This window comes from Gallus gallus, chromosome 14 (genome assembly GCF_016699485.2).
Source record: "Gallus gallus isolate bGalGal1 chromosome 14, bGalGal1.mat.broiler.GRCg7b, whole genome shotgun sequence".
Classification (NCBI taxonomy): Eukaryota; Metazoa; Chordata; class Aves; order Galliformes; family Phasianidae; genus Gallus; species Gallus gallus.
The window spans coordinates 12,757,636-12,773,201 of NC_052545.1; the positions used below are offsets into that span (position 1 = coordinate 12,757,636).

Sequence of the window (15,566 nt, forward strand, 5' to 3'; positions counted from 1 at the left end):
GCTGCAGTGTGTGCCCCTTGCACAGTGGGCAGCACTGAAATGAGCCCAGCCCCATCCTCCTGACCCTGCCTTTAGATATCGATCAGCGCTGATCAGATCCCCCCTCAGCCTTCTCTTCCCCAGCTGAACAGCCCCAGGGCTCCCAGCCTGTCCCCATCAGGACGTGCTCCAGGTCCCCCCCCGTATCTCTGCACCCTCTGCTGGGCTCTCTCCAGCAGTTCCCTGTCTGTCTGCAGCTGAGGAGCCCAGCACAAGGTGCAGCACTACAGATGTAGACTCTCCAGGGAGAGCAGAGAGGAGGAGCACCTCCCTCACCTGCTGGCCTCTCTGCAATGCACCCCAGATCCCACTGGCCCATGATCTGCTGGCTCATGGTCAACCACTGGACAGCCATTGGTCAACCAGGACACCGCTGACCCTCTTGGTCATGAGGGCACACAGCACTGGGATGCTCCCGGGGCTGCAAAAGGCTGTGAGCAGCAGCAGCTCCTGGGCTCTACCAGGACCAGCTGACCTGTGGTATTGCTTGGGGGGTTTGTTTTCATTTGGACACGGCTCGGCCGGGCTGTGGCAGCCGGGGCTGTGGGTTTCTTGCTAGGCCTGCACTTGATTTGCATACACAGCAGCCACAGGAAGGAAGACAAAGCAAGGCCCACAGCAGGAAGGGGTGAGGAGAGAGCTGAGAAGGACGAGAGCAGCAGGGCTGGCACGGCGCTGTGCGGGGTGCCCACCTCCCCAGGCACTGCTCCCAGAGGGCCAGGAGCACAGCTTCCATCCTGTGCCTTCTGCTCCAACATCCAGACAACGAGAGCACGAAGCTCCGGGGCCATGGAGAGGCCTGGGGGATGCTCCCACCTGCAGTAGGATGTCCTCCCGTCCGTCCTGCCTGCATGGCGACCTGGGGAAAGTGTCACAGTGCCGAGGTAAGGCCTTGCTGGGGCCGTCTCCTGGGGTGCACGGGGACAGACGCATGGCACTCGGCTACCCGGTGCAGGGTTAAGATGCTGCAGCCCTCTCTGCGGCAGCCATTTGCTGTGGTGCTGGTTTTGCTGCTTGGGATGTCTCAGCTCTCTTCTCCCACGCAGAGATGGGGAGGTTTGGGAGCAGTCCTACATAGTGAGGCACTGATGGGGACCTGTCCCTCATCACCAATCCCGTTCCCTTGTCTGTTGGGTGCGTGCGTGGAGCCAATGCATCTTCTTGTGCAGCACCGGGGTCTGCCCCCACGTTAGAGCTCTTTAGATGAATTCATCCCTCTTCAAAGCCAAAGAAATGTAGCATAAATAGAACATGCTATTTACATAGCAAAAACAGGATGAGATAAGGATCCTTAATTTCATCATGCTGCCTGTGAGCCCAGAGCATCAAAGAGCGAGATAGGCTCCTGCATCAGGCTTGAAGCCCGACCTGAGCTTGAAAGCTGAGCTGCACCCAGGTGTCCCTCCTCAGGGGTCCCCGCAGAGCTCAGCCGGAGACAGCGAGGCCGAAGGCTCAGCACCCAGTGCCTCCTCAGGCTCTTTTTGCCCATGGGGATGCCCAAACATAAGGTGTGAACAGCAGGCACCATGGGCAGGTCGAGGTGATGGGCTCAGCGGTGTGCTGTGCTGTGCATCGGGTACCAGCTGGCTGGTGTGGGAGGCCTCGTCCTGCTCTTATGGAAGCACTTCTGACCATGAGCCCAGGAGGTGTGGGACAGCCAGGGCAGGGGCTGACTGCTGGCATTGTCACCACCACTAATGCAGCACCTGTGGTTTGATCACGGCATGGAAGGGTTATCCACTGCTGTCCCCGGCGTGCAGCACCCAGAGCTCTGCCTCCCTATCGGGGCTCAGCCTGACCCTGGCCTTGCTGACCTTGCTAGAGGTGCTCAGTGCTTGTGCTGATGTCCTGAGACCAGATGTCCCCTGGGCAAGAGAGGCAGGGACTGCTCACGGGGAGAGGATCTGCTTTTCCATTAGCTGTGTATGTGCTGAAGAGTGTCCTGGGCCACGGTCAGGGCCCTGCAGGACAGCACTCAGGTTGTTGAGAAAGTCACTCTGTAGGTGTCATCATTTTGGATAACATGAAATCCAAACAGTAAAAATTAAAATAAGGCAGAACCTTAAAGCCACGTGTGAACTTAGGTGGGGGAATCACCCGCAGACCTGCAGGCTTTGTCCTTGGGTACCATGCAGAAGATGCTTCGTTGCTTCAGTGGAATTCTTTTCCGTTCTGCCAAAAGGTGGCAGCCCACCTCGTGCCTGAGGATTTGCTCAAACCATCAGCAGGAGAGCAGCAAGGATCAGCCCGGACATTCCTTCAGCTTCTTCAGGAAGCTGTCCTCAACGCTCAGTAAATAAGCAGTAGGAAAAACAAAAGCATCCAGTGCTGCTCAGTGATGTGTTGGTGAGGGGACCTCCAGTCTCACAGCAAGAGCACCCGGCACCTCCCATGTTACCTTACCAGGAGCACTTTCCTGCTTCTAGCTTTTGAGCTCACCTATGGCTTTTCCTATGTCTGTGAGTCCGTGGTATCATAGGGTATGTGACCCTCCCTCGGGACCACAGGAGCAGGATGGCACTGAGATGTGCGCCAGGGAATGGTGGGAGATGGGCTGCCTGCTCTGCTCCTGTGCCATGAGGGCAGCAGGGCTCAGTGCATGGCTCGATGCAGGGTCCAAAGCACTCATCCTGCCTGCAGCTCATCAGGCACCCAGCAAGGCCCAGTGTGGCAGTGCTGAGATGGGAGGGCATGGAACTGTAGAATCACGGAATTGTTTGAGCTGGAAGGGACCTTTAAAGGTCATCTGCTCCAACTCCCCTGCAAGAGAAGCTTTGTAACGTGCCTAAATACTGCAGCTCAGCCATTTTCCACTGTTTCCCATGTGTGGGCAGCCTGGTGCCCACAGAGGCGATGTGCTGCACCAGTCCCCTCCCAGCAGCACAGGGCAGCTCCCCAGGCAGCGCAGCTCTGCACCTCGCTCACCCAAACCACACACAGAAGGGTTACCAGCTCTACCAGGCCTGCTGCGTGTGCAGGAGCCCAAAGCCCTGGTGGGTGTGCTGAGAGCACGACCGCACACTGACGGCATGGCTGTTGCAGGAGGGTTTGGGGCTGAGCAGTGCAGCCTGGAGCTGCAGGGTTTTCTGGCTTCGATGAGGCACGCAGCACCCTCATCCTGGGGTAGGATGGGTGCTACGTCCCCATCACAGCAGGAAGACCCTGGAGGCTGGGAGCAGCGGATAGCAGCACGAGGCTGCTACCTCCAGCCACCCTCCTGCTACCACCATCCCAGCACCATCCCTCATTACCGACCCTTCAGAGAGTTCCTTTAGTTCCACAGTGGCCTTTCAGGAAGAGGAGGGTACCTCTGCAGAGCCAAAGGTGAGCAGAAGCCGTCACGTCTTGCTCGCATGTTCCGGTGCCAGGCATGGGATGCAGGGCAGTGAGATGCTGCGGCAGTTGGGGCTGCCTGGCCGTGTCCCTCTGCTCCCAGGTGTGATGTAGGAGGTACGGCCTCAGCTCTGCTAAGAGAACACACAGGTGTTGACCAGACATCCTCAGATGAGCGAATTTTCTGTTGCAAGACAAGCACTGGTAAAAGCAAACCGCTCCATACACTCTGCTGTGCTCCTGGCGTCGCCAGCGGAAACCTCCCCACACATTGCCTCCCCACTCACCCCAATGGTCCCCGTGTCCCCAGAGCCCCACGGCTGGTGGTGCCTCTCCTGGGACACCCCCTGGCGATGCAGGATCCCTCTGGAGGCAGCACAGCCCCACGGCACGGCTGGGTTCCCACTGCTGCGGCTGTTTGCAGCTTCCTGAGCCGTGTAGATAAATATCACCGTCACCTTCCTGGGCCCCAGGAGTGAAGCAGCCCTGGAGCTGCAGCCATGGGAAACTTTGGTACAGAAAGTAGAAGAAAAGAGCAAAAATGCTGCCTCTGCATCATTTCTTCTGCTGCTTTCTTCTCTTTGTCGGATGCCTTTGGCTGCGCTGAGCCGCGGCTGCTGGTTTGTAGCAGCAGGATTCCATTTTGATGTAGCACCAGGAGGCGTGATTAAATAACCTCTGGCCTTAGAGCAAGTTCTCCCCCATCAAAGGGCTTTTCCCAGCCAGCCGACCGTGTTTTGGAGGATGACAAGGAAACGTGCCTGCAGGCAGCAGAAACCCCTTTCATTTTGGCCACGTTACTGGGTGCAGAGTGAAGATGAGAAGCCCAGGGACTGCTGTGTGCAAAGATTTAATGGAAGCTTCCAGGCCGGTTAGAGACCAGAAGACATTAAAGAGTGATAATTTCACTATGAATTCTCACTGAGCTTGTTTAATTCATGCCAATATCTTAATTGACCGCTGGGCTGCCCGGGGGATGAAAAGAGAGGCAGCTGAGGAAGGGGGACCAGCGGGGAGCACAGAGCTCTGCAGCCAGGGGTCAGAGCTGGGCAGCCAAGGGGGAGCATATAAATCATACATGGATCTCCTGGCAAGAGGATGAGCAGGAGAGACTGCAAAGAGAATGCCCCGAGCATCCTCGCTTTGTACCGTGGGTGAGAAACTCCACCAGGTTCTCTTGCTCCGAGCTACATTTATGCTTTTCCTCTGGTAGAGATCGGGTTTGTTAGAGCAAAGAAAATGAGAGCTTGCTGTCCCTGCTGGTAAGGCAGCATCGCTGTAGTTTGCTCAGGAGTGGGTTTGGGCAAACACAGCCCCATCTGCGACCCTCCTGGCAGAGTATGGCACACGTTGGGGTGAAATGGCGTGGATCTGCACAGCTCTGGTGCTGTGCCAGGGCACAGGGATACGTGTGCACCGCTGCCGTGCACTGACAAACCAGCAAAAGGTGAGTGGTTGGGCATTCATCTGCAGCAGACAAGGGGGAGGGAGCAGGTAGGTGCCGCTCCGTGCGGTGATTCACCAATGCTGCCGAAATGGAGTGTCTGCAGAGCTCTGCAACAGGATGTGGTGTTTGCCACCGACCTGCTTGCTGCGACGCTGGCCCTGGTCGTAGGTAGCTTTGAAACTGAAACGGGCCCTCTGTCGTTCTGCTGCTGCCGCCCCACAACTTCCTTCACAACACAAAGGAAATTGTCGAGCAGTCTGCAGTCCTGCTGGCCTGCAGGTGATGATGCTGGCACCCAGATGCTTGCCAGGTGCTCTGCAGATGGCGGGGAGCTGTCACTGTACGGGCAGTGAGCAAAATCGCAGCATGCCTGAGAAAGGCACCTGCAAAATGGTGCTGGGGATGGCACCGAGCCTGCGGGACGCGAGGTGTGGGAAGGCAGGCAGGGATGCTGCAGCATGATGGGCTCTGCCCTGGCTGAGCCCACAGCAGTCTGATCTCCTGCTTGACCTGAGCCAGAAGCCAGGATGAATGCTGCTGGAGTTTAGCATCAGAGGACCACGCAGGGCAAAGCTGAGTGCAGGTGTGCTGGCGGTGGGGAGGGCAGTGTCAGCTCGAGGCAGCTCCCCACCACGCTGCTCTCTTGTTCCTGCAGGAGGATGGATAAAGGCTGAGTGCGGCAGCAGGAACCTGGGCTGACGTGCCGCCTGCCGGGGTTGCTGGGCGGTCCATGGGATGGTGGTGGGTGCAGGCTGAAGTCTGCACTGCTGTGAACACTGTGCTCATCGCCCCGGGACCGCCGATGCCACGGGACGCCTCTGATGGAAGGTGAGTGGTGCCCAGGGCAGCAGCACAGATGCGGAAAGCTGACGAGCAGCGTGCCCGGGGATTGCACAAGCCACAGCTCTCCTGCTCTCCTCTCCTGCAGAGGCTTGGATCAGTCGCTACCGGAGGCAGCTGATGAGGTCCATCTCACCGCAGTTCCTGGAGGAGATCATCGGCTACCTGCAGAGGCTGGACCTCCTCACGGTGGAGGAGGCTGGCCGGGCGCAGGAGGCGAGCTCCCTGCCCGAGCAGGTGAGGGCCGTGGTGGACATCCTGGCTGGCAAGGGCAGTCATGCCTCCCAGACCCTGCAGAGCTTCATCGAGACCACCAATTCCCAGCTCTACCTCCACATCACTGTCTATGGTAGGCAGCCCATAGCGGGCGGGATGTGGGGTGTCAACATACCTGCCCTGGCATTTGCAGGAGCACCTTGAGATGCACACAGAGATGACAGGAGCCATGGACCTTCCTCCTGCCCGCTCTAGCACACTTCTCTGGGCAGCTTGAGAAGGGGGGAACGCAAGCAGAACATCTCAGCAGTGCTGATCCGCAGCCTCTGGGCTCACACCCTAGCTCTGAGATGTCTCTGCTCCCTAATCAGAGCTGGCAGCCCCAAACACCAGCTTCTGCTCCCCCGAAGTCCCTGTTTTACATCACACTTCAGCATAAATAACTTGCTGGGGTTTGGGTTCGGGTGGTGATGAGGCAGGGCTGAGGTCGAGCCACAGGTCAAGATCAAGGCTAGCAAGGACAGCCAGGGTCATGAAGAGCCCAGTGACCACCAGGTGAGTGCAGAGTGATGAGGTGGGTCCAAGAACAAGCTGGAAAAACAGTTCACAGGTCAGGGTCCAGACTACCAAGGTCTACAGCAGGCACGGATGCGATGGACCTTTAGCAGGCACTCCTACAATGTAGCTCAGGCAGGTGCAGGTTCAGGCCTGAGTTTAAATGGGTTTCTGGACCTATATGGGTGAGCAGAGGCTGAAGGTGAGGCTGGTCAGATCCCTGGCACCTTCTTGCCCAGGTAAGGGTCTGTGAGGTTTCCCCTCTTCATGGAAGCGGCTGCATCTCCTATTTGTGGTTCTTCTCCTCCTTACCTCCTGTTTCATTTCTCTCTGTGCAGAACCAATGGTGCAGAAACATCTGGAGAGCCTCCAAAGCTTCTATGGGAACAGCTTGGAGATAGGTTCCCTCCAACGCCTCACAAACCTCCTGCTGGTGGAGGGCTTGACTGACATCCAGCAGAAGGAGCACGACATCCTGCAGATGGAAATGACCAAAGGCCTACGAAATGTATCCAAGAGCATCCCTTTAGAGAAGCTCTTCTTGCCCCTGTCCAAGGTCAGCATCCCCCCGCGGATCTCTGTGACCATGGGGGTGGCTGGGATCGGCAAAAGCACGCTGGTGAAGCTGTTTGTTGGCCGCTGGACAAAGGGGTTGATCAACAGGGACATCATGTTTGTGCTGCCCCTCACCTTCCGGGAGCTCAACACCTACGAGAAGCTCTCTGCCGAGAGGCTCATCCGCTCATCCTTCCCCCACATCACGGAACCCAACTGCATCTCCACCGGAGCTGCCAGGACGCTGCTCATCCTTGACGGCTTGGATGAGTTTAAGACCCCTTTGGATTTTTCCAACACGGTTGCGTGCACTGATCCCAAGAAGGAGATTCAAGTGGACAACCTGATCACCAACATCATACGAGGCAACCTGCTACAGGAGGCTTCCATCTGGGTCACCTCGCGGCCCACGGCGGCCAGCCAGATCCCCGGCGGGCTCGTAGACCGCATGACGGAGATACGCGGCTTCAGGGCTACAGAGATGAAAGACTTTTTGGACCAGATGTTCCTTGACAACAAAGACTTATCCGGCCAGGTTCTGCATCACATCAAGGCTAACAGATCTTTGCACATCATGTGCACAGTTCCTGGATTTTGCAGGATTTACGGCTCTTCAATTGGTTATTACCTAAAAAACAGCACCGGTCAACCCCAAGAAATGACAGTTGCTCCTAAGACCTTGTCAGAAATCTACTCCTATTATTTCAAAATGGCTTTGAGCAGCGACTGGCCAGAAAGGCAGAGAGAAACCCTCAGGATCGAGCAAGCTGTGAACAACAGCAAGAAAGTGATGGGCAGCTTGGGCAGGCTGGCCTTCTATGGGCTGCTCAAACGGAAGCACGTGTTCTACGAGCAGGACATGAAGGCGTACGGCATAGACCTCTCCTTGCTGCACAGCAGTTTGTGCAGCAGACTCTTACTCAAAGAGGACATGCAGTCCACCACTGCCTATTATTTCTCCCACTTAACCATACAGGAGTTTTTAGCAGCTATTTATTATTACACGGCTGCCAAGCGGGCGATATTCGATCTCTTCACAGAGAGCGGGATGTCCTGGCCCAAGCTGGGCTTCCTCAACCACTTCAAGAGCGCCGTTCAGAGGTCTCTGCAGGCTGAGGACGGGCAGCTCGATATCTTCGTGCGGTTCCTCTCCGGGCTGCTCTCCCCACAGGTGAACCAGCTGCTCTCCGGCTGGCTCCTGGTGAAGGATGAGCACAACAGCTACAGGAGCCAAGCCATCAGCTTCCTGCAGGGCTGCCTCAACACGAACTACGTTATCTCCTCGCAGACAGTGAACACCGTGCACTGCCTGCATGAGATTCAGCACACGGAGATCGCTAAGGCTGTGGAGGAAGCGATGAAGAACGAGAGCCTGGCCGGGATGCTCACGCCGGTGAACTGCTCTGCCCTGGCGTACCTCCTGCAGGTCTCTGATGTGTGCGTGGAGGAGACCAACCTCTCCAACTGCCTCACTTACAACATCTGCAAGAGCCTGCTCCCCCAGCTCCTCTTCTGCCACAGCCTCAGGTAGGTCGCAGTGGAACAGTGCTCGGAGAAGCAAGCAGGGACACCGGGATGCTCCCATGTGTGGCTCAAACTGCAGGAGATGCGGGCCCACCAATGCTGCCCAGCAGCAGAAAGCTGTCCTGGGGATGGGGATGGCACTGCGACAGCTCCGCAGTCCTGGGGAAGTCACCTCTGCTTCTGCACCTCAGTTTTTCCACCTAAGGGCAGACGTCATGGGACAGCAGTCCCCAGGAAGTCACTGATAGTCATTTCCTCACTTTCTGTTCTCTTTGCTTTTGCTCTTTCCTTCCTTTTCCTCCAGGCTGGACAATAACCAGTTTAAGGACAACGTGATGGAGCTGCTGGGCAGCATGCTGAGCGTGAAGGACTGCCAGATCCAGAGGCTCAGGTAGGACCTGGCCCAGGCAGAATGCACTCTTCCAGAAGCAGAACCAGGGCGAGGGGGCATCCGGTGGGCTCCCACCAGCTGCTGGGTGACAAGGACAGCCCTGCCCCTCAGCCTCCTGCACCTCACCCCTGCTGTCTGCTGGTCCCCCAGGACAGCTGCCATCAGCAGCCCTGCGCCCACCCCTTGTGCAGGCTGATTCATCCCAAGCCCTGACCACGTCGCCCACCGTGGCTATTTTTAGCCAGCCTCCTGCCTCCTTGCTGTTCTTAAACCTGTCATTTGGGTAGCAAGCACAGATTGCTTGTCCTGATACACCGCCTCCCGGGGCTGTGGCTGTCTGCTGGGCACGTGGGGCTCAGGTTAGACCAACTGGTGTCTGGAGATGCGTGGCCCTTGGCAGATATGTCCCCACTTTCCATCTCTCCTCCCGTGTCTGTGGCTGTGCATAGACCCCCCTACGCTGTGATCTGGGTAGCTCCCTTGTTCACTACATGAATTAACACAAAGTTCAGAAGCCCTCCAACTTGTCCCTGCAATCCCACCCCCAGCAGAGCACACCTGGAAGTGATTGCGAGCATGGCTGTGCCACAAACCAACCTGGTGCTGCCCTCTGCTTGCAGACACGCGGGGGCTGAGAGAGTCTCATTCTTCCATGACAGGCTCTTGCTTTCTCTTTCTGTACAGCCTGGCAGAAAATCAGATCTGCAATAAGGGTGCCAAAGCACTGGCCAGGTCGCTGATGGTGAATAGGAGCTTGACGGTGCTGGAGTAAGTGCTACCCCTTCTGAACTACATAGCTCCTGCAGACCCAAATCCCACCTGGCCAAGCTGGGACAGCCTCCTGGGAACGACACCCAGCTGTGTCCCAGGGCAGCAGAACCCACTGGCTGCTCACAGTCCCTTCACGTGGGCTTGTTAATAACGCCAGATTGACACCTGGGCGCTAACAGCTTGGGGGTGAGGGGAAGTCAGCCCTGTGACTGAAGGAGCATCCTGCTGGGATACCCCAGCGCAGGCAGGCAGCTGCTGCTCTCGCTTTTCTACCCCCATCCTAACCTCATCCTTTCTGCTCCCCTCTCCCCTGCCTTGCCTCAGCCTGCGCAGCAACTCCATCGGCCCATCGGGAGCGAAAGCATTGGCTGATGCACTGAAAAAAAACCAAGTCCTGCTCTTCCTGAGGTAAGTCTGCAGCGCCCTCAGGAGCAGAGGCATGGGACAAGCTGCCCACAGCCCTCATCTTGGTGTTCCTGCCCTGTGGGACCCCAGGCCCGACCTCAAGCCCTCAATCAGAGGGGCCCTAAGTCACCAGTGGGATGCAGGGCAGCACAACAGGAAAGCAGACCCTGCTGTTCACAGTGAAACTGGGAACCCTTCAGTGCAGCAGTGGTGGGATCCCGCTCACCCAGCACAGCTGCATGGGCATATGTGTGTGTCTGGGTGGGTCCTGTGGTTACAGAGATGCCACCTGCCCAGCTCTCAGTTGCAGTTTGCTCCTCTCCTTGCAGCCTGCAGCACAACGTGATCAAGGAGGAGGGTGCCGCGGCCCTGGCTGAGGCCCTGCTGACCAACCGCAGGCTGATAACCCTGCAGTGAGTGACCCCTGGCCGCCAGCAGACCCTGTGCTGGTTCTGGTTTGGCCACGTCTCCCTGTGCTTTCCCCCAGTTTACTGTCCCCATGCCACCCCTGATAGCAAAGAGACTGTCACGGCCCTGTGGACCAGTCCTTCAGGCACCTATTTCCCAACCTGAAATGTCCTCAGGGTGCATGCAGGGGGGGGGGGGAAGAGCGCTGCCAGAGCTGAGAGCAGCATGCAGGGGAGGGAGGGAACAATGTGCCACTGATGGAGCTGTGTCTGGGGCCGGCTGATGCTCCTGGCTGAATTCCTCTCCCTTGCAGCCTTCAGAAAAACTCCATCGGTGCCCACGGTGCAAGGAAGTTAGCAGAGGCACTGGCGCAGAACTGCAGCCTCAAGGAACTGATGTAAGAGCTGCGGGGTAGCGCAGGGCCAAGGGATGGAGATGCCAGTGCTGTGCTCAGCTGGGATCCACGGACACAACCCTTGGCAGGGCTCTGGGCTGTGCTTTGGGGCGGCCATCGTGGGTGGAAGTGGGAATGGCAGCGGAGCAGCTGTTGGATGGGCCCGGAGCAGAGGTCCTTCACATACCCAGGAGAGAGCAGGGGGCCAGGCAGTGAGCAGAGAGGCCGAGCCCTGCCCCAGCAAGGGTCCTGGGCAGGGCTGCAGACCCCACACTGCAGGCAAGAGCTCTGCTTGCAACGCAGCTGTCGGTAATGCTCGCTCATCCTCACGTCTCAGGCTCTCCAGCAACTCTGTAGGAGACAACGGCTCGGTTGCCTTGGCTGAAGCCCTGAAGGTCAATCACAGTCTGCAAAGCCTCGAGTGAGTCCTCCCCACCACGCAGCCCTGCTGCCCCACTGCCCCTTACCGGGTGCCTGCTGCTCCTTCCACGTTTGTTCCTTTACCCTCGGCTCCCCAGCATGGGAGCTGCCAGTTCCCTGGTGAAACAGTGCCTCTCACCCCAAACACAGCCCCACAGCAATGGCACAGCCGTCCCATCCTAACGCCTCCCTCTGTCTGTGTCAGTCTGCAGAGCAATTCCATCAGTAACACCGGGGTCAGTGCGCTGACAGCAGCTCTCTGCTCCAACAAGGGACTCACCGACCTCAAGTAAGTGTTGGCCCCACTGGACACCCTGTCGGATAGCGGCTCCTGCAGTGCACAGCTCTCACAGCAACTGGGATGTGGGATGCTGGAGCTCCTCAACACGCAGGGCTGTGTCTGGCTGCTCCCACAAGTGCTGTTGGATGCTGAAAGCAGCTTTGGTCCCTGTGATGGCTGAGAGCTCTTCTTTGTGCTATTGACTTTCTCCCCATCAGACTGTGCAGTGCAGCCACGTCACAGTGAATCACAGTGGGGGAGGCTGGGGAAAAAGCCTGATAATCCTACAGTGTTCACATCTGCTGGATGTGCAGGGAAAACCAGCAGCTCCAGGGAGCGGGGCACATGTGGCAGCTTCAGCCAGCTGACAGCCACCCCAAAGGCACAGGGGAACACCAGGCAGCACTGCTGTGCTGTGCAGTGCCTGAGCCCTGGCGCAGGTTGCCCAGAGGCTGTGAGGTTTCCTCCTTGGAGCTCTCCCAAAGCTGCCTGACTGTGGGGCTGGGTCCTGCTGGGGCAGAGGGACCCTGAGGTGCCTCGAACGTCAGCCATCATCCTCACATCTTAGGCTCTCATAATAGATTTGGCATCTATTTTCAGCAGGGGTAGTTAGAGCTCTGGGACAGAGTTTTTGTGCACAGCCCCACACCACGAGGCCAGCCCTCAGGCTTGTCTCCTAAGAAGGCCTGAGGAAAGCCGTGGTTTCTGTTTCACTACGGTAAGCGGTGCAGGGAACAGAGATGCAGATGGTGCTGGAGATGCTGTTGCAACGCATGGCTGCAGCCCTGGAGTGGGACCAAGGGGCTGTGGGGAGCAGACGGCCCCCCTGCGCTCCTCCCCAGCCCCAGTGTTTCCCCAGCTTGCGAGAGAACTCCATCAGCAAGGAGGGTGGCCCTGCTATTGCCCATGCCCTGCGCACCAACTGCACCCTGAGGAAGCTGGAGTAAGTTCCATGGACCCGGGGGGCACCCAGCCTGCTGTACAGTGCCATCCCAACCTGTGTGTGATGATGTCCTCTGTCCTCTGCCTCCAGCTTAGCAGCCAACCTGCTGCACGACGAAGGCGGCAAGGCCATCGCTTTGGCCATGAAGGAGAACCGGGCACTCACGTCCCTCCAGTGAGTTTCCATCAGACCCGGTGTGTCCCTGATTTGCTCTCCCACAGACTGTGCCATCCTGGATGCACCCATAGGGGTTCACTCTGGGTGAATGGCTGCTGAGCATGGAGGGATTGGGCCATCCCCACAGCCACGCGCTTCACACCCTGTTTCTCTTGCAGCCTGCAGTGGAACTTCATTCAGACGCAGGCAGCTGTGGCCCTGGCACAAGCACTGCAATCCAATGACAGCCTGGCCAGCCTCGAGTAAGCATGGATACGGTGGGCAGGTCCCAGCACCTCTGGGCAGCATCCTCCTATGGGCACCAGCCAGGAGCTGGCTTTGCCCTTTGCCTCTTCCATGCGTCCCATCCTGTCCCCGGTCCCTGGTTGGGGGTGCTGGATGGCTGTGGCCCCATTCTTGATGCACTTTGCTGCCCATTTCCCTGCCCCCATGTGCTCAGGGCAGACACAGTATTTGCTTGTCTCAGCTTGCAGGAGAACGCCATTGGGGATGAGGGAATGGCCGCCCTGGCTGCTGCGCTGAAGGTCAACACCACGCTGGCAGATCTCCAGTGAGCATGCAGGCTGTGGCAGAGCCCTGCCACTGCAGCTGGTCTGATTAGCATGTCTAATTAGCACACCGCAGCCACCTCGGGACACACACTGAAGGACTCTGTTCTCTTGCAGTCTCCAGGTGGCTTCCATCAGTGCAGCCGGTGCCCAAGCCCTAGCGGAGGCCTTGATGGTCAACAACAGCTTGCAGGTCCTGGAGTAAGTGCTCAGCAGGGCAGTGAGCGCCCATCACTGTGACACTGCTCCCCGGGGTGTCCGAGATCCCCATGCTGGGCTCAGCACTGCTCGCTTCCCACATCGTGTCCCCCTGCTGGCCCAGGGCTGCCTTGTAGAAGATATGGGTCCTCCTGATGGCCCGTCTTGCTTTGCAGCTTGAGGGGAAACTCCATCAGCGTGGCAGGGGCCAAGGCGATGGCCAATGCATTGAAGGTGAACCGGAGCCTCCGCTGGCTTAAGTAAGTACCCCACTCATTGGGGTGTGAGGCAGGGGCCTTCCAGCCCTCCCTGACCCCACTGCCCACCGCAGCCTGCAGGAGAACTCCCTGGGCATGGATGGGGCCATCTGCATCGCCACCGCGCTGAGGGGCAATCACGGCCTCACCTACGTCAAGTAAGTGGCGGTGAGCACTCAGCTGGATGGTGAGGCTGGTGCAGGGCTGGGGAGCTTCTCTCATACCCACTGGGGATCCTGAACCGTTCTTCCTTCCTGCTCCCAGCCTGCAGGGGAACCGTATTGGCCAGTCAGGAGCCAAGATGATCTCTGATGCCATCCGGACCAACTCACCTGACTGCGTGGTGGTGGTGTGAGGGCATGCAGCCGTGCAAAGAGATGGCTTGGAGGGGCAGAGGACATCCCTTTGGCTCACTACCCACCTGTTAAGGGGGAGCTGGGGCAGGGAGAGCCTAGCAGCTCTCAGCATGGCCCCGCAGGGGCTCACAGCTGCTGCTGGATCCCAGGGCTCTGAATCAGCAGCGCACGAGGGTTAGAAGCTGGGGAATGCACAGTGTGCCTGTTCACTCAGGCACTGACTGGGGGAGCTTCAAGGCTGCATAAATGGATGAAAAGGAAATGGGAGGGAGGAGGGAACAGATCCTACACATCAGGTCCTTCTCACGCACATGGGTGACTCAACTCCATCGTAGGCCAGCAGCCCTCCCCTGCTGCAGTGCTGTGCCCACAGCCTGTCCTGCACCAGGCACATCCTGACTGCACAGGACCTCCGCTCTCAACCCACCTGAAGATGCTGTAGGCAAACGCTGCAGCACCCCAGCCTGGCCGCAGCACACTGCTCCCAGTGCCAGCCCTTCTCTGTCTAGGTCTGCTAGGGATGCCAGGAACACTGCATGAAACAGCAGCCCCTTCTCAGGCAACTGCACATAGCCCAGTCCTGTAGGATGCTGCTGAAATCCTACTGAGGTGAGAAGGCTGCTGTTCCCTTGTCCCTGCAGAGCAGGGGCTGCTCCCTGTGCAGCTGTGTAGTTTGCCAGGCCCACAACAACAGGTTGGCTTTGGCTGAGCAAACACAGTACTTGAGTGTTTGGTACTGCTGCCCTACATCACATCCTCTTGGAGGAGACAGGGCTCCCACAGCGTAGGAGCACAGTCACTGAGAAAGGCCTTGGGAAGAAGGAAGGAGGAGCAGGAGGAACAGCACTGCGTGAGGATGGGCCATCTCCAGCATACGCACCCTGGTGCAGGAGTGCCTCAGGACAAAGTTCTGTTCCTCAAGCTGGGTTCCCTGCTGTTGCCATCGGGTCACCTTCTGGGCAGGAGGCTGCTGAAAGCAGAGGTGCCAGGTGATGCCTCTGTGTGTGTGGCAGACGTGGCGGCTCTTGAGAAGGTGCTGGGTTTGCAGCTGGAGCAGCAGCCAGTCTGTGCAACCCCCCCCAGCCCCCACTCCCTTCACCTCCAGAACCTCTGCGGGCTGATCCTGGGGGAACGCTGGGGTGAGCTGTGCCATATGTACATGCTTGAAAATAAAGGAGATCCTAGCTGAAAAGACACCTTGCGCTGCCTCCCTCTGTTGGAGCCCTGCTGCTCATACCTGACAGAAGCTGCTGCTGGGCTGTGCTGAAGGCTAGGTGGCAGTGCTGCCTGAAGAGGCCCTGGCTCTGTGCACACGGTGCAGCACTTGAGCTTTCTGTTTCAGCCTAGGGTATAGGAAAATAGCATAGAAATCACGCTCTGAAACTGCACTCTGAACTCCAGCACCGTGCCCAGCCTCGTGGGCAATCTGCCTCATCAGCATACAGGGAGGATCAGAATAGATTCCCTGCATAACATGGAAGAGTAATTTCAGACCAGATGCTAATACCA

General features: G+C 58.0%; 1 protein-coding gene across 3 annotated transcripts; it reads left to right on the top strand.

The window, feature by feature from the left end:
* Positions 1-664: 664 nt before the first annotated feature.
* NLRC3 (NLR family CARD domain containing 3) lies at positions 665-15,251 on the top strand. 3 transcript variants are annotated; one of them, XM_015294675.4, is made up of 19 exons: positions 665-923; positions 5,475-5,647; positions 5,748-6,008; positions 6,769-8,512; positions 8,814-8,900; positions 9,585-9,668; positions 9,996-10,079; positions 10,406-10,489; positions 10,798-10,881; positions 11,216-11,299; positions 11,504-11,587; positions 12,438-12,521; positions 12,612-12,695; positions 12,857-12,940; positions 13,165-13,248; positions 13,364-13,447; positions 13,621-13,704; positions 13,776-13,859; positions 13,966-15,251. In XM_015294675.4, exons 2-19 carry the CDS (start codon positions 5,641-5,643, stop codon positions 14,054-14,056), a joined length of 3,282 nt encoding a protein of 1,093 aa, XP_015150161.3. In that variant the 5' UTR covers positions 665-923; positions 5,475-5,640; the 3' UTR covers positions 14,057-15,251. The 3 variants fall into 3 exon arrangements, with proteins under 3 accessions (XP_015150161.3, XP_015150162.3, XP_015150163.3); XM_015294676.4 differs by having other exon boundaries at positions 5,748-5,896; XM_015294677.4 differs by lacking the exon at positions 10,798-10,881.
* The last annotated feature ends 315 nt before the right edge of the window (positions 15,252-15,566 follow it).